The 18,824-nt window shown below is 54.6% G+C and overlaps 2 protein-coding genes across 2 annotated transcripts; both read right to left on the reverse strand.

The window, feature by feature from the left end:
• Positions 1–8,672: 8,672 nt before the first annotated feature.
• Positions 8,673–9,970, reverse strand: AZF1_1 (DNA-binding transcription factor; the record flags this gene model as incomplete). Its single annotated transcript, XM_047982872.1, has 4 exons — positions 8,673–8,867; positions 8,929–9,102; positions 9,161–9,214; positions 9,269–9,970. 4 exons carry the CDS (start codon positions 9,968–9,970, stop codon positions 8,673–8,675), a joined length of 1,125 nt encoding a protein of 374 aa, XP_047838842.1.
• Positions 9,971–12,379: 2,409 nt separating this feature from the next.
• On the reverse strand, positions 12,380–13,419 carry JDV02_001899 (uncharacterized protein; the record flags this gene model as incomplete). The annotated part of the gene is made up of 4 exons (XM_047982873.1): positions 12,380–12,770; positions 12,823–12,882; positions 12,930–13,336; positions 13,384–13,419. The coding sequence occupies 4 exons, from the start codon at positions 13,417–13,419 to the stop codon at positions 12,380–12,382; spliced, it is 894 nt and encodes a 297-aa protein (XP_047838843.1).
• Between the last annotated feature and the right edge of the window lie 5,405 nt (positions 13,420–18,824).

The following is an 18,824-nucleotide window of genomic DNA, read 5'->3' on the forward strand; positions in this document are numbered from 1 at the left end:
AGCAGCTGTCCAGCATCTCGCCTTGTTTGTGCCGTGGGAGAGTTTCCTCGTGGAGCAAGAGCGGACCATCAAGGAGACGTGGATGAAGGCGCGTCGCTCGCTAAGCCCGAGAATATCGTGTCTCGTCGACAACGTGCAACTACTCCGACGGTCAGCGGAGGACGCGAGACGCGACGCGAAGCAATGGGCGGCTACAGGCGGTGATATCGGCGGCTCCAGTTCCACTGAGGTGGATGGGCCCTGCAGGGACAGCGACGAAGCGGCCTCTGCATACGAGCCGAACGACGTCGGGATCGCCACCCGTCTCATTGACGTCCTCCGCAGCGCAGCAGGCGCGTGCCAAATCACGGCGGGATCGCCGGAGCTCAGCGGAGCCGTGAAGGAACTGTCTCGCTTTCAACAGTCAGCCCTGTCTTGCGCGACAGACCTTCAGGGTACCAGGGTGGCGGAGGGCCGGGAGAGACGCGTCGTGTCTCCCGGGTTCCGGTGCTCCGGCGCCGCAGTGCCTCCGCAAGCCCAGTTGAGAGCTATCAAGTCGCAGCAGACAAGCGCTTCGAGGGAGCGAGTAAAAATGATACAGGGCATGCAGAGTAGCGCCATTGCCGGCGGTACCGACCGCGCCGCCGCGGCTCAGAGCATCCTGGCCGGGTTCGGGGAAGACGACGTTGACCTGACGGAGGCCGATGCTGGAGGGCCCGCTATTGAGGTACATGCCGGCATGACCGTCCGTCTCGGCCCGTCAGCATCGTTTGTGCATGCCGGCAAAGCCATCGCAGCACGACTGACGCTGAACAAAAAGCAGGCCATTGCGTTCCTCATAATATGCCGGCAGCTGGACTTGCTACGACGGACCGCCGGTGGAGATGTCGCCCAGCTGTGCCAGTTCGTTGGCGGTGAGGGGGGCACAGGCAAGTCACGCGTCATACAGGCCCTCGTCGAACTCTTCGCAAACAGGGATATGTCGAGTCGGCTGCTGATCACGGCCACTTCGGGAGCGGCGGCGGCGCGTATCAACGGCATCACGATCCACTCGGCCTGTGGCTTCTCCAAAGACGGCGGCGCGGCTGCCAATGCGAACAGGGACGTCGACGGCGTGCGACTGCCACGACCGACGGAGCGATTCGTCCACGGGCAGAGGCGGATGGACTGGCAGGAGAAGGACGTGCTTGTCATTGACGAGGTGAGCATGCTGGGTGCGCGGACCCTGCACGCCGTCCACGAACATCTCTGCCGGCTGCGCGGATGCGAGAGAGACTTTGGCGGCATTCCTATTGTCCTGTTCTGCGGGGACTTTCACCAGTTCCGTCCTGTCCAGGAGCGCCCTATCATATTGCCGAGCGAGGCCATCCAGTGGGACGCGAGTAGCTCGTTCAACGCCGAGCAGCGCTACCAGCACGACAAGGCCCACGCGCTGTGGAGGCGATTCACAACCGTCGTGATGCTGGACGAGCAGATGCGCGCAGCTGGGGATCCTGCGCTGCAACGGTTGCTGAAGCGGATTCGGCTGGGCGTCCAGGACCACACGGACCTGGAGCTCCTCAATTCACGGTGCTATCGCGAAGGGAGGCGGATACCGTGGGAGACGGGCATCACGGTTGTGACGCCGCTGAACCGGAACCGATGGAACTTAAACATGGAGGCCAGCATGGCGTTCCAAGTCCAGAAGCAGTCGCCGATGCGCATCTTCATGTCCGAACACAAATGGAAAGACGGCGTGCCAACAGAGGAGGAAGCGGTCATGATGCTCAGTCTCGGCGACGATAGCGCCATACCTGTGCCGGCTATTTTCATGTTCGTCGCCGGAATGCCCGTCGTCGTAAACCAGAACACGCATCAGGGGCTGAGGCTCGTCAACGGAGCGAGCTACACGGCTGCGGAAGTGGTCGTCGACAAGGCGTATCCGGCGCATCGAGTGTCGGCCTCTTTGATGATCCACTTCGGGCCGCCCGCCGGCATCATCCTGGAGTCGGAGACGACGAAGGATCTCCACTTCGTCGGATTGCCGGCGGGAACGATCCTTCTGACACCGATGAGCGTAAAAATCCCGTGCCAACGAAAGCGGCCATGGCAGCAAAACGACGTGAGCCGCAGGGGCCTGCCGTGCGCGGCGGCGTTCGCGTGTACAGACTACAAGGTGCAGGGCGGCACGCTGGAGCGGGTGGCCCTGGAGTTGCGCGGGACTCGGACGACGGACGTCGGGGGCCGGGCGGTGGCGTCGCCATGCGACCCGTACGGCCTTTATGTGCAGCTATCGCGGTGCCCGACGCTGGACGGAATCATGCTCGTGTCGAGGGCGCGAGAGAGGGACCTCATCGGAAACCGAGTCCCCGGGGAGATGAGCGCGGCGCAAGGAAGACTCGAGGAGCTCAGCGCGAAGACGGTAAGAGAAGCGGTTAGCTGGCTGGGCGAGACGGGCGGATGAGAGGGAGGTGGCGGTGATGGACAGGGCAGGAAGATGTGAGCGGCTCAAGGCAAAGATGGAGGGGTTGACCTCAAGGGCCGGCGAACCGGGAGGCGCGGGGAGCCCCCGGAGGGCTAGCGCGGAAGTGCGAGCACCAACGAAAGCGAGCGGAGCGGGCCAACAGGAGAGGCGGAAAGCGAGGGGGGAAAGGTGGCCGCGGGTGGGGCATAAAACCTCTCGGAACTACGTTCCTCAAGGCATAGTCCTCTCGGAACTTCGTTCCTCAAGGCATAGTCCTCTCGGAACTTCGTTCCTCAAGGCATACACCCCATCTTTTAGACCGTGACGCCTTTTATGCTGGTATCCACACCGTACGCCTGACAGTTGTTCAGATAAAGAAAATGACGTTTTCGCCGCTATCGATGTGCTCTGTGAGGATACGCGAGCGTACACATCTCGCGGACACTCGACTAGAGCCGACATTGAGCCGTGTTGGGAGGATGACCCACGACGCGTGGTAATGCGCATACGGTGGCATGGTTCGGTCGTGGGATCCATCAACTTACAAGGACTCGCGCAGAAGCTGGCGACGGACCGTCTTCTGGAAGTCCATTTTATCGTCACATATTGAAGCCCGAAGGCAGAGTTCATCAACCTGACCCCTGCAGACATGTCAGCTTTGTGGAAGTCCAACTTCCTCCGTGAAGCCGGCCTGGCACAAGACACGCCGTGATCCTGTTCACGGACTCTCAAACGCTCGTCTTACCGTTCTCGACCGCAATAACAGTGGCCGCACCCGTCATATAACAAATGGATCATCCACCACACGGACAAGGGTGGTTTTGAGGTTACCCACCTTTCAACGCCCCGGTTGCCACCTCTGGTCCCGCGGGCATCGTCTGCTTGCTTTGGCACGAACGAGGGCATCAGTACTTCAGGACCACGATGCAATATATCTCCTACAACCGAAAGCAATCACACGTCGACTTACAGGCCACGAGTATCCACTTCTTTGTGCCAATCTGAGGACACCTTGCCTAGACAAGCTGCTCGACGAGCTGGGCAACGAGCCATCCTGTGTTGCTGGACGAGCTGCGTGACGAGCTGCGTGACGAACCTCTTCCGTCGAGCTGTAGTGCCTGCTGAGCCATCACTCCGTTGACAGAACTGAACCCAGCCTCGGGGAAGCGTTCTCGTAAGATGGAGCCTTACGCGGCGTGAGTTGCATGACAAGCTAATAGCGTCTATTATGCGCTTAAGGAACCAACGGCATACATTGCGTCTAGCAGGTGCTCACGCGAGCTGGGTAACCGGTAACTACAGATATAAGTTGATACTTGTTTACCTCATTGTCTCGCTATACAGGCCGCCAAACACCAGATAGAATAAACTCGTTGCACGGTTCATCGCGCAGCTCGTTACGCAGCTCGTCCGGCACGACAGGATTGGCGCGTCAGCTCGTCATACTGCTCGTCATGCAGCTCCTGCAGTAAAACCGACGAGAGAGCATAAATTTAAAGGGAAAGAAAAACAAGCGCTTAAGCTTTCGCTTTCTCGTTGGCATCGCGCAAGCCTGCGTGTGGTCTGAAACACAGGCTGCGAAAAGGGGCCCGTCCTATACAGGTAAGCGGGTTGATCGGCCTGGCTGGAGCGCACGCCTCGGACATCGGCCTGGCGAGAAGCGTGCGGGGCGAAGAACGGTGAACCCGCGAAGCATTTTGATCTGCGTGGTTGAGCAGTGGAATTAACATCAAGGTCGACGAGGCAGCTCCATTGGGTTAGAGACGGTGCCCCTTCGCAAGACGTCGTGCGCGAAAGCTAACAGGGCAATTGCACCTCCCGTTGATTTCAGCTAAACTGGCTCATCTATATAATGCCGACGAGATCAAAGCCGCGGGAATGAGAGCTGCTCGCCGGGGACTCTTGGGTAGGTCGTCAAACATGCGACGGAGCCCGAACTTTTATCCATCTAGTTCCGTTCTTCGTAGGATCCTGATCATCAGCTCCGTCGCATATGAGATTAACGTTTGTATTTAGCCATCTCTCCAAAAAAAAAAAAACACCATTGCGTTATTGAGGTAGCTCTTTCATCCAGCTCATTATCGTACCTCGGAGGCACGCTGAACCGGAGTGCATTGTTGTTCCACATCAACCACTTGCCTGACTCAGCGATCCTATAACCGATCCTGAGGATACGGTCCTGTTGCTCTAACGCCTTGGACCCCGCCTTCCAATCTCAGGCTCTGAAGTATCGCGAGCTGCATCGCGCAGGCGATTGAAGGCAACCTCGCGCGCAAAAACTCGATCGTGCGGTCTATCAAGGCCACGATCTCGTTTGACTCGATATCCTCCAGCCCTATGCGCTGAAGACTGCACTGGAGTTGGACGGAAGAACTTATAAACCGACACTCACTAGACGGTTTTAGAAGTTTGCTCGAGCAGACACATGACTCTTACTTACAGGTGAAGATACTCCATTCGTTGTAGTATTGACAAGTTCTGAAGATGGTTGATGACACAGAGTAGCCTCCTGCCCACGGTTCGTAGCAGCTCTTGGAAACCACTGAGATCATGATTTTCAGTGATCGATAGAAGCGGCAGAAAAAGTACCACTGCAGCCACGTAGGCTTCAGTCCTATCTTCGTCATCCAGAGAGCTCCCAGCGTCAAGCAGCTGCGACTGTTTTGCAAATGCATCGCGCCATGCTTGGGGCTCCAACGCTACAGAAAAGCTGTCCAACCCGAGGCGGGAATAGGAATTCCAAAAGAGGTAAGCGGAAGCGAAGTAGGACGTAGTCCCTTGCCAACTCATGTCCATCTGCGCAGTCTGTGCCGGATGGCCAGGTACAATCGCTGATTTATCCATCGACCGGAAGCATGGGATTATCCCCGGATCACAGTGGAGTTGCCTGCTCGTTAGCCGCGCTCTTTGCAATCGGAGTCCCTACATACATATATAGTCTGGCGTAAATATTCATTAGCCTGTGGCGTTCTGGTACGTCCGGGGTATCAGAGCGGTCCAAAATCTGACCTGCGAGAACGCAAGCGAACGCCGACTCTCTGTGTTCACCAAGAAGGAGGAAGTAAACCGAACGCAGTAAGCTGCACCGTGCCATGGATAACTTATTTTCCCAAGCCAAGCTAGAAAGCGCCATCTGCTGTTCAATAAGTCCGGGAATAGAGTCTAGCTTGCATGGTCCTGCATTACGAATAGGCTGGCGACGTAGATGCAGTAGGAGTTTGCCGATGCCGCAAATGCCTGTGAGCTCCGCACTGACACCTCGCCCAGCCACCAACTTGGCATATAAATCTGTCTGTGTAACGATAGGATGCCTGGGGAGGATGAACTGGACGTACGCCAGGACAGCGGGATCGTCCCAGCTCTCCGGAGAAAGCGGCTTGGCCGTGGCCCAAAAAATAGCATCTCCGCCATCAAGCGTCACATGTCTACCTCGGATCGCTGAAGAACCAATGCCAGACGGTGTGTGCTCTGTGTCCGTACCGCCCTCGCTGATCGACTGAGGTTCTTTACGATTACTCTTAAGCAATGGGTGGCACTCTCTTTCATGTCCAATATCGGCCGGTAGGAATGACACGACAGGCTGCTCTTTGGGCTGTCCGTGGAGCCGTGGGCGTTTAAGTTGGTGTACGACCGGGCTTGCGGAGTGGCTCGCTGCCCCGGCTTCGGGTAATCCCGTATTGTCCGTGGCCGTAGCGCAGGCGGTGCTTTGCAAGGTAGGCAGCGTGTCAATATCCTGCGGCTGGCTTTCCTCAAGGCACGCCAAGTCGGAAGTGGTGTGGCCAATGTTGCAACCCTCACATGGATGTTTGCCTGGACAGTCTGTCTTGCGGTTGCTGCAATCGGTGCTGGACTCTATTAACATTACGCCTCAGGCAGTGGATGCGGCACTCACCATGTGCGACGGCAAAAACGTTCTTCCCCTTGGGGATAGGGATGCTCCAGAGCCACCCACTTTGTTTCAATTGCTTCTAACATCCCCTCTGATGTTGCTAGTGAAGTCTTGTCTCCTTGATTTAGTTGCCTACCATACGAGGAGATGACTGATACTGGTTGACATCCTTCTCCATCCTGAGCTATCAGCGAAGGACCTATGAGTTTTTGGGTGAACTCTCGATCGTCGGCGTGGTCCGTGGGCAGGTGTGTGACTGGGCTCGCGGAGTGGCTCGTTGTGCCTCTTTCGGGTAATGAGGCGTTTTGGGTGTCGCTAGACATGCCGCAGCTACAATCTTGTGTGCAGGAAGTCTTGCGCTTCTTACAACCCTCACATGGGTAGCCGCCCCGGCATTTTACCTTGCGTTTCCTGCAACCGATGCTGGGTACTGTTAATTCGAAGTCAGGAAGCGGACACCAGACTCACCAAGCGGTTCCGCGACGCCTTGGAACATTCCATTTTAACTTCATTGCTTGGGATGTGGCGATGCGTGTTTCCGACAAAGGTCTAAGTCGATTTCGCTGCCTGTCATGAAGACGAATTAACGGTTGACGAGGGGTAAGCTATAGCTCGCCGGAACTTACTCGCAGTGTGTTCTGCTGTTCTCAAGTGCGTAATGTCCTGGCAAGCCAAAAGCAGGTGGACAGATCGTTTACATATTATATGCTCAGGTGTTGAAGGGTTCCTGGTCGGGGCAACCTGCAATCACTTACACGCAAAATTTCCCAATTGACTCGTAATACCCCCTTGAAGTCTGGGAGCAAACTTCGCCACACTGTCTTAAGCTGGGGTATGTAATTGCTGCAGGGACCAGACACGAGAGGCACGATACGGGAGCAGACGGTAGGTCGGCCGCTCGTTTGTGATTGCACGCACGAGCGAGGGGAAGACACTGCTGCCGGCTATCCATGGATGCAGACGTCCCTTTGTGACCAGTGTCTGCGTTGATCATGGACATGAGACATGCTCCCGATACCTCGCCGGCCTTGACGCGCTTGATGATCTGCAGATACGAAAGAGTAGCCCAAGGTACCACCGGGTATCAGACACGAGCCGGACAGCCCTGCAGCTAACCCCGATCTCCGTGTCAAGTTGGGTGGCTCGTAGCCAGGCATTTCGCCCGCCAGCTCAAAGTCGCGGCTCCTTGTCACATGCTGCGGATATGACAACAGATAGAATTCGTCAGATGGAGGGGGCGTCAGAATAGAAGACGGTGAGGCTTGACCGCGACCCCCTGATATTGCCGTGCATCTTACCCTTGCCCCTGACCTTAAAAGTGGTGGGGGCATGGCGCGGCTGCTGCGCGAGACACTCGGCGACAACGTCGGACTAACACAATGTACCGCCATCGTGGCGAATACCAGTCCTGGTTGCCTGTGAAGGCGTGTCTTGATTGAGCAAGGGCCGCGACCAAGCTGATGAGAGGCAGTCAACACGGTCCTTCCCACCCGTTGCTGTGACACGGCTCGATCGCTCTGACTCGATCAGGGGGGGTGTCTGCAGGCAGGTGCTGGACAACGGGATCAGGCAAGTCCACCTCTCTACACGGTCAATACTTTTCCGTCTACGTTTTCACGCTTACCAGTGCCCAGTCCGTTCCTCTCAAGACGACCGCTTGTTCAACGAATCAACCCTTGCACACGACGAGCAACTGCCACTCCAAGTCTACGCCTCGGGCAGTAAGCATAAGTTTTTCATGGAAGCTTTCGCTTTCGTCGATCTCGCTATACTTCGATTATAGAGCCACTGGTCCTGCTCATCTTTACTCTCGTTGTTGAATAGACTGAAGGTCGCGTCTGCCGCTTCGATTCCGTTTGCGCCTTACTATGAGGCACGGAGCCGTCTTTCCTGTGAACTACAATCTTATTATTTTCGTCTCTCGTACCGACAAAGCGTCTATAGAGCAGTATTATCGCAACTGTTGGATTGGGGCTCCTCCTGTTCCCGTGGTCATAGTCGGCGTTTCGCCAGCAGGTTGGACATCAGCGCAAGCGGGGACTTTCAGTATAGGCTGGACGTACCCGTTGCATTTACTTCCATGTCACAACGACTGATCCGGGCAGTTCTCGGAGGCTCGCATCATTCCTTGATGGACATGCCTTTTCTGTCCCCAAGTTCAATCTTGCAGCAGAAATGTACTTGGGAGAATAGACGCCTGGGCAGTCATGTTAATGGTATAGAAGCGAAGTCGCTGTCATAGTATATTTTGCCGCCCTTGCCGACTAGATGCTGGTTCACATTGCGTACAGGAAAGCGAGCCGCTGTCATTGCATGCGGCGGTGTTTGATCCGCTGTTGGACGGCCGCAAAGGACGTTCTATCAAAGGCCGCCCTTCGGTGCAACCCATCGGCCTTTGCCGCGGCCTTTGATACCTTTGTTACTGTTCTTGTAATGAACACTGAAGTACTCAAACAGCTCCTGATACTCCTCTGGCACTTCACTTTTGAGAGAAAACTTAACGAACAGGGAGGTCAAGCCCTGCAGCGTCTCCTTGTGGAACTTATTCTGATGGATCTACGCAACCGCCCGTCAGTGCCGTGTCCACAGAAGTTATTTTCCCTCAAGGGAGCGCTACCTTCATGCTTCCGAGCTGAGAAAACCTCTCGTTGCAGTTGTTGAGTCTGCAAACGAAGGGCTTAAGACCCGTATGTGTTTTTTCATGAGACCGGACATCGCAGCGGCTGCCGAAGAGCTTGCCACAGGTGCTGCAAGCATATGGCTTCACGCCGGTATGCCGACGCATATGTGTCTTGGAGGTCAGTGAAATCAGTGGCAGTATGACGGGAATAGCAACAGACTTGATTTACCTTAAGGTTGCTCTTCTGCGAGAATGTGAGGCCGCAATTCTGCTCCGTACATACCTATTGTTGGTCAGCAAAGCCCACTTGTAAACGTTCTGGTTTTAATGTGCTCACATATGGCTTGTCTCCGGTGTGAGTTCGACGATGAGTATCGAGGTGAGTTTTGCAGTCGAATCGCTTGTTGCACTTCGGGCCGTCGCAAACCCACTTCTTCTTGTTTGTGGGTCCCATCTGTCCAGGAGTCAAAGGCTGGCAAGAGCTGCCAGGGCTCTGCGTCCCCGAAATCGACCCAGTGTTTGCAGACTCTGCGTGCGTAAATACCGAACTCTTTATCACCTCTTCCTCTTTTTGCTGAATGACCTTCAGGAGTTCGTCTACTTCGGTCTCAAAGCTTACTCGATCCTTAGAGTTGACGGTCTCGTTGTAGATGATCGTCTTGGAATTGGTATTGGGGTTCGAGCCGACGGAGTGTACAGCCAAGGACTCACTCCGCAGGGGTCGGGACCGCGTGGGGTTCTCACTAGACTGTTGTGATGTGCGACGGCACGGCATACCACTAGCAGCCTCGACATAAGGTGTCACCGTTCGCAAGGCGTCGTACTTGTACGGGTGGCTCAAAGGCGTCAATGGCGGCGAGCATTGGTATGGGGCGTTGGGAAATGCTTGTTGGTTCGGGTACTGCGGCGACGCGAGCGTAGTCGTAGGCCACGTGCTGTACACAAGTGCCGCCATATGCTGATCAGCCATGGGCTCCAGAACAGACTGCTGGGGGAAACTCCAACTGTCGTAAGGCGTGGAGGCCGAAGTATACATCATTTCAAATCCGTGGGAGAGTTGCCGCTGCCAACCCCTGCTTGTGGGCGAGGCCATGAGAGCCAGGCTGCTAGTTAGCAACAGCCTGAATATCAGACTGACGAAGGCCTGTAGATGGTGAGAGCGGCTTCAAGGAGCGACCAAGGACGGCAGTGTCCGGTGTTGCTCTAGGGCTAAGAATCCAAAGGGTTGGAGAATGAAACTTGGTATTAATTCGATAGTAAGCCAACAGAATGGAGCCACGGGCTGCTATCCGTGAGACACTACTCATTTTATATGCAACACAGAGCGTAGAGCGTCGGCATTACGTCTCTGTTAATAATAACACCCATGGAGTGGTTGCGGTTGATCATCCCAGGGGCTGATGCGCGCGGCCGGTTATGCAGGGCCGCCCGCGCTTGCGACCCTGGCTGATTCACGTACGACCTCAGGAGGAGCCATCGTTCTGTGCAAGGATTGCATGAGGGAATAGGATGGAACAGTGTTCAGCTGGGGGGACGCTGTCAAGCGGATGCAGTACGCTAGGGACCAACAAGCCGTGACCACAGTGGTCTCCGATCAGCTTGTCATGTATCAATCGAACATCAGCTAGCCCCGGAGGCTCAGCACTGTGTGGTTGCTAGGCATCCCTGCCACTCATTAGGTGGGTGTGAAGGACCGCCAGTAAGTTATCCAGCTGCAGGACCTTGTTTCCTTCAACACCGTAGTCTCGTACACTCAATGCTGTCCGCAGCCAGATTTAATGAGTAGAGCCTTTGACGTGATACCGTCCCATTACCTGTCAAGCGGGTCGACCATCGCTGTTTTTTGTCTTACGCTTACCAGTCGAGGGGGCTAGCTCGAGATTTACTAGTCGACCATCGCTGCTTCCTGTCTTGCGCTTACTAGTCTCGCAGTTATTCTACTCCTGCTCGGCCCTTTACGAAGCCGGAACCAAGTCTCCGTAGAGCTGCCGAAGCCTGCAGTGCACGGCAATCGGGAGAAGGGGGAAGGGGAAGGAGAACGAGTCAAGCTGGGCTTGCCTCTATCGATGTTTCTTACCCTCCATCCTACTCTAAAGCACACGAAGAGCAGGGTGGTCAAGATTGGCCTTTCATTAGGGCCAGTCCAGGCCATGTTCAACATCACGATGGAAGGGGGCTGGCGGAAGTCTGTCAAACCCAAGGTCAAGCTGTGTGGATTGGCTTCGTTCGTGAAAGGTTCGACGAAAGTGTGATTTGTTTCATTCAGGAGCACATCGGTGTCGATAGACTAGCACGGTGGCCCAGCCCGACTGGATGACGGGCAACTGCCCTTTGGTGATGAACGATAGGTGACGGACGCAGGATAGATCGTGCGGCTTGCTTCAATATTATCGGACCTCGATCATGGGCATGTATCTTGGCGGTTTCCACCGTCGACAGCCAGGCGGTCCCGTCCAGCGGAACTTGAGCAGGGTAGAGCGTACCACATGGAGACTTTGTCGATGTCACAGCAGATGAAACCCAACAAGCCATCACGCAGGACGCACAAAGCAAATCGGCGCTGGTCACGTCCCCCTCATCTCGCGGCATCTTCTCCATCTCGGTACGAGTCTACACGGCAGCGAAGGCTGGCTCTTCTTACGATGACCGTGCGTCGTGTTAGTCCGATGTTGTCGAGTGTCTCGCGCATCAGCCGTTCCAGCCCATCTTCCCCACTTTCAGCGCTAGTAGTCAGGGGGTGGATGCGCAGGGTTTACTGTCAAGCCTCATCGTTTACTATGCTGACACCCCCTCCATTTGGCAATTCCATCTCTTGTCTCTTCGCTTGGGCGACCAAATTTAGCGTTAGAGGCTGGGAGTGACAACGCGGCCGTCCGGTCCGTATCCGATCCCTGGCGGATGGCAACATGGACCAACACACCGGCAGGTCGTAGAACGCGTCAAAGGTGTTGAGGTTTCGGTGGCTTGCGTCGTGCGAGCCGACGGTCAAGGCAGATCTTTGTCACATCAGAGGGACTGCATCCGTGGAGCGCCAACAGCGGTGTCTTTCACTAGCTGCCATGTGCATAGTCCAACCACTGATTCGTCCACATCCAGCCTTGTCGGTCCAGCCTGCCCGTAATCGTCAACCAGATGCAACAAGCCTCTGTGCTCTCCGTTGGATTCGTTGGTTCTTTGTCCAGTGTCTCGCAGATGACATCAATAGTTCTACGCCTGCTCTTTGAGTCCCTTCAAAACAGTACTGATATCTTCCCACTGTCGAACTTGAACGAGCTGTACAAATTTAGCAATGGCCTTATGCCTCATGAACCCTACCGCTGCGTCTACCAGCTCTCGCAAAACTTCGCACTGGAGCAAGTTCGCTCTGTGTGCTTGGCACAAACGCGCAAGGATCTCTACCTCACTGACCACTTAGCTATTAAGACGCACAGAGACTGGTTGCGTGAACTTACTGGGGTTGCATGAACAGCCTATTGACAATATCCAAGCGCTGAATCTCTCTCAGGCGTCTCTCACACCGCCAAACGTACTCTCTCGCCACTTTCAGGGTGACGGATGGATAAGGCTCGTGCGGCGTGTTGATAGCGATGTCCTGAAGATGGTCTAAAGGCCCAGCCTTGTGCATTATCCAGGCATTATCCAACCCAGCGTCCTCGAGGAGGGCCGCATCATCCATCATGAGGGCACCGGATCGGATGTTGAAGTATTGCTGGTTATTGTAGGCTCGTGCAACGAATTTGTCCCATGCATTATCACCAAACTCTGCCGTGAAATACTCCTTTTGTGGCTGGGGGAGATTTTGTGGATTCAGGTCCAACGGCGCGGAACCGGGGTGGTCCCTAAGCAGTCAGAAATAGCCAGCTGTTTCAACAGAGGTCGTAATATACTAACCAGACGAGGTTGAAACATGTCCAGAGCACTACCGTGTGAAACCAGCTTGCATAATTTCCACTGCTTAAGGTCAGTAAGTCCGGTATAACTAGCGGTGTTAAGCTCACGGCTGCATGTTCCTAGCCAAGCCCATAAACCGAGGCTCACTATTCAATCCGGTGTAGCGAGAATGGAGATATTCCAAAGCCAGCAGTTGGATCTGAACTATACGGTCCAGTGGCCCACGGGTATAAGCGTCGAATATGGGCCAGTGTCCACAATGAGCCTCTTCAATTCGTTCTTCATCCGGGTTCCTGAGGTGGCAGAGTAGGCTTCCGATGGCAAGTATGTAGGAAAATATGCGGTATTCCGGTGTGATGTCGTCTATTCCAAGCTGCAGGCGGCCATAGTGCGACATGAAAGCCGCGTACACCTGCTGTACAGAAAGAATTGGCCATATAGGCAATACCTCGTCGATAAAGGTCAATGTGTACCGGCGAATCCGGGGGAAGGCAATCGTCGCCGAGGCCTCCCACTAAAACCGGTTAGTTCTGAAGTACGATTTTACTTGACGGTACTTACGGCGACAATCTCCTTGCGAAGGTCCGCTAGATTCATGATTCGGACGTGACAAGGCCTACAGGAGAGTCGTGGCCAAAAAGAAGGTGCTCAAGAGGCTTAAGTAGCAGACTCTGTCACAGGTGGATCTACTCCTCGGAGGCAGGGTGTCGGTCTAAAACACGTTGGTTGGGCTGCAAGACGAAGGCATATGCAGCTGCATTCAAGTTGACCCCAGCCTGCACAGCGCGACAACATGCACCCCGGCCTATGCGAGAGGTGTGCGGACGCCCCTGACCAGATGATGGACCAAAAGGAAGGAACATTGGGTCATTCCGGTGTGCACCAAAAGTGTACATCGTCCTACGCACAATCTACGTGTCATCGTAGCCATTCCCAACGGATTATTACATGCCTTCCAGAGCGAATAAAGAATCGACTTCTCGCATTTGAATGACGACTTGCTTTTCTGGTGATGAGTCGTATGTGAGTTTGCACAAGGGAAACTTTCCGCAGGCTAGTTACCGAGGATGCGAATCACTCCTTCGAGAGTCTAAGCTAGAGCTAATTATGCGACTGAGACTGCATCCTCTTTCGGTCATGCAGCCTCATCGCGATAAACGCACAAGCGTGGCTGAAGCTCCTCGCGACGGACCACTCATACTGGCATCTGCACGTAGTAATATGCTCCGGCAGACGATATGTGGCAGCAAAGAGAAGTACAACCGCTGCCCCTTTGGTCCTCGAATGGTATTCTTCGGCCTCCGCAAGATTGTTTGGGCTCACAATCCACCCATCCATCCTCTGACCTGGCTCCGGATCTATGACACGCAGTACACACTCCTTATTACCCGTTGGTTGTGTCTTGAACTTCCAACAAGACTGTGCAAGTCCTACGGCCGCAGATCCGAGCACACCGACGATATACTCTTCGACCGAAGCCTCATTATCGGAGCGGGTGAGTCCCTCAGAGTGTGGTTCAAGTTCTTGGCGGTTGGCTCTAGTACCGCGTGTTGTAGTCGAAGCGTGTAACGGTAAAATAGCCCTGCTGCTCAAGTTCCGCGCCCGTTCAACTGCTGGTATAGGCGTGAGCGAAGTTATGCTACGGCCGGCGTGCGTAGTTCGACAATGGCTTTGGCAAAGGAGGGAAATCGGAACAAAGAAAAGCTATCAATTAGCAGGTACCTTTTCTCAAGGCGCGCGGGACATACGAGCATGAAGGCAAGGACCTGGGTCTGGATGAGCAGAACCGGTGTTACCGCAAATACAATGTTTGTCCACAGCCGCCACAGTCCCCACGCCCAAAGAGTCCATAGAGAGTGGAACCAGATGGAGGCGGCGACAAACCAGACCGTTTTTGGGTAAACAAAGCCGAAAATCAGCAGCATGGCTTCAATAAGCGTAAGCAAGGACAACAACGCCCTTGGGGCATGGTCTGCCACCGTTGCTAATAAACAGCGATTCCAGAGGATGTCGGGCGATGTGTTGATACAAAGGGACTGAGAAGTCAGTCGACGATAACGCACAAGGCTGAGGGACGTACGTCAAAGCCTAACCAGCAAGTAACGACCCATGTCCGAACATGGTCATTGAATTCGCCATCATGCAGAATGGCAAACGAGGCAAGTAAAGACCCCACGGCAACTGGCAGCATGGCGGAGCAATACATAAGGATGCGAAGTGGTAAGGACTGTATGGCGGTGCGAGTGTGAGTTGCCCATAGCGCCATAACGGAGCATATAAGGAGTAGGATGAGCGCAGGCACAACGTAGGACCTCATGGTCACGGATTGAGGCGACTGAGAATAAAATCATCCGCGATGGAATGAGAGACGAGTGGACAAGTGCTCTCGTACGAGTCCCATCCTTTCAATCGCTTCTTCAATGCTTATTTTCATCGTCCTGAGCTTGTCTGGTATCAATGATCACCGCGGCAGTCAAAGACACCACAACATGAACCACCCTCGCGGCCCATCTCCGAATCCCCACACCAGCGCCCTGGTCTGTCCGGTACGCAGCCTCGGCCGGCAGCCACCACCGCCGAGGGGGTGCGAGAAGTCACGGCACCCCCTGAGGCAACACCTGCGGGCAGTGTCTAGGGCACGTAGAAGGTTGGTAGGATGCACACTGTGGGTCAGGCCCGAAGCCACTGGTCGGTTACCCCCAATGGCTGGCCAACGGGAACACGACGTCCATTCGACCTACATCCCCCCCTCTTTCCCGCTCTTCCCCCCTCTTTTCCCTTCTTTTCTCTTGTTCTCCTTTCTTCACCACTCTTTTCCCTTCCATTCCACCCTTGCCCCCCTTCTTTTGCCCTCTTTTGCCCTCTTTTCCCTTCTTTACCTCTTTCCTCCCCTCTTTGCGTATCTTCTCGCCCGCGGGTCCGTCGCCCCCACGTTTCGTTCCTGTTCTCGAGCATAGCTACTATAAGCATATCGCCGATGCCTCTGAAGCCGATGACTTCATCGGCTGTGGCCGCAAGACTATTAGCATTGTCCACAGCAATTGATCATCGAGCGGGAAGCCTGAAAAGTGCCGAGGAAAATCGGCTCAAGAATGCCTTCCGCCTTCTGGCGTTGCCAAACGCTGGCAAGGCCGAACCGTACCGAAGCTTTCTTCATCAAGTCCAGAAAAAGATTGGCGACTTTGCAGTCGTACTAGTCGCGGCTTCTGGCCCGACTGTAATAATGGCCTTGAAGGAGCACGAACGCGACGAATTACTCGGCCAGCTATTCGAACAACAAAGCAAAATTGCGAGGTCACATCTACAGGGTATATGGACAACATATGCTGAGAAATGTAAGATCACGGATGACCAGATGTACGTGACTTGTTGCTAAGTAAGAACAGATCTGCGCCGGACTGGCCATGCCTCGATTCTGTACACGGTTGACCTCACGTCTTTCTTGATGAAATACAAGGACATATATCCGTCTGTCCGTGTCAACCTAGGACTGGAAGAAAACGATCATCCGTCGATAGAGCTTTCGAATGAGATGCTGCAGGAGCTCATCATCCATACGCGAGAGATCAATGACCGAAGGGAAGCGATGGGTTCAGGACACCGTTCGAGGCCTAACGTACAACACAGTGGGACACCCATATAGCATGCAAGACTGGTCCGTCAAGATGTCTGCGAACTCGAATCCCAGCCGCTGCGGTCCGGTATAGACAATCTTTGTCTCATTCTCTCCCCCGGATATCTGCACTTTCCCAACGCCGCTCCCACAATCTATCACGACGCCGCAGGCTTCGGGGAAACGTTTAAAAGGGAGGTTCTCGTATGCGGTTGTTTCTTGGTCGTCGAGTTCAACGTCAACCCTTCCACTTATCTGGACAAAGGAATATCAGCACATGTGCGATCAATCAAATACGGGGCGTGTGTCACCATTCGTTGCGCCTCGTCCCTCAGTGCTTTCTTTGCACTATCGCTCCTTGACATTGTCGGCCAACACCCGATGCCGTCGATATGTGATGCACAGAGTAGCAGCGTGTGCTACAAGTTATGGTTTGTTTGGAAGAAAAGGAGCCCAGTTTGACCGGCGAAGGGAACAGCGACAAAAGGCTCGTGACGATGCGGGGGACCGAGGTTGTGATGCGTGTACTACCACCCAGTCCTGGTGGAGCGCTCAGTGGCAATAAATGCTGAGCTGACCATTGTGGTTCGTTACGATGGAGCCTATACGTAAAGGCTGCGAGTTGCAACGTTGACTTCCTTAGGCGAAAACGTGAGAATGCCCGACGATTAATCACGCGGAACAAGAACATTCAATCGCCAGCCCCGCGGTTGGGCTTTTGCCTGGTCACGTGACATCAGGACCCGCAGTCTCTGGCGTGATCACATGGTGAAGAAAAACATCGAGAATAAAGCCACATGCCCACTCCACACATCACGAGGATCAAGCCCAAACACCCAACAACAGAACATACCGCTACGGATAGGTTATCGGCTTCCCCTATTACCCGTTTCGCGGAACGGATTGGAGATCTTTCGAAGCACGACAATGCCTTTGGAACTTTGGAGCAGAGGCTCTCGCTCTTGCTCAGTAATCCGACAATCGAACCCGAGTGGAGTATTGTACTGCGTGACGGTTGGTCGTGGGCTACGGCCTTGGGCAGAGCAGCGGTTGCCAGACGAGAAACATAATGCCGTATGGTAACCCAGCACTAGCGAATACGAATTTTTGAAACAACAGCGGCAAAACGACCGAAAAATGCCTGCTCATGGCCACAATGGCCTCCACAAATCGCAATGCTACCCCCAGCACTTTGTGGACCCCTGTGGAGGCCCAGGTATGGCCATGGAGTAGACTTGGATCGCGAAACATTGGGAGCACGCCACTTTATGACCACGCCAATAATACCTGTCTCGAGGCGGCGAGCCACATGTCAGCTCCACGCAGCACGACATATCCCAAACGCCCAACATCAAACACTACAGGCACAGACAGGTTATTAGCTTCATCAGTCATCTTGACAAAGTTTGCAATGTCCCACAACGACGAACTATTCGACAGAACGGCCTGAACGTCTCCCGTACGAAGGACGCACCAGACGCCCGGCACGCTACGACCGGTGTTTAACAATACTACAGACCACAGACAGACTCGTCCACTGTCCCCCATCTGGCGGAGAAGGATTGGTGCCCCTTCGACGCCTGACAATGTCTGCGGGCCTTTTCGTGCGGCAGCGGTCATGCTCGGTAATTGGACACTCGAACGAGTTGGAGTGTTGTGCTGCGTGAGGCACGACATGGGCCAAAGCCTCGAGAAGTGACGGTGGCCGATAGACAAGAAAACACAAAGCCACATAGGGACACAGCAGAAGGTAACGAGGAAACACGGATATCATTTCATAGCACACGCATCCCGGGGGGGGGGCACGGTCCGACAACAGACAAACCGACTCAGGGGGAGACTGTAGGTACGCAGACCGCTGGCATAGTGCGTTGCACCGACGGAGCCGAAACAGAGGCGTAAGCAGAGGATTTCCAGGTGTTGACGATATCGAATGGCAGATTATAGTATGTGATCTAGTCGAGCAGGAGCACCCGGAGCCCTTTGCTATTGAGCTTGCCACGTAGCTTGCTGACAAGGAACTTGTCGTGTTCATTATTGAAGTGGGTGATGAGCCGACCGTCGGATGAGGCTCCCCCCCCCCCCCCTTTTTCCCCTCCCTCCCTCCGGCACGTCACTTGCATTAACAGCTTTGTTTGCAAGTACAGCCAAGAGAAGTACAACCGCTGCCTCTTTAGTCCTCGAATGGTATTCTTCGGCCTCCGTAAGATTATTTGGGCTCACAACCCACCCATCCATTTTCTGACCTGGCTCCGGATCCATGACATGCAGTATACACTCCTTGTTACCCATTGGTTGTGTCTTGAACTTGGAACAAGACTGTGCAAGTCCTGCACCCGCAGATCCGAGCACACCCCGACGATATACTCTCCGACCAAAACCTCATTAT

Source organism: Purpureocillium takamizusanense, chromosome 2, assembly GCF_022605165.1.
Source record: "Purpureocillium takamizusanense chromosome 2, complete sequence".
Classification (NCBI taxonomy): Eukaryota; Fungi; Ascomycota; class Sordariomycetes; order Hypocreales; family Ophiocordycipitaceae; genus Purpureocillium; species Purpureocillium takamizusanense.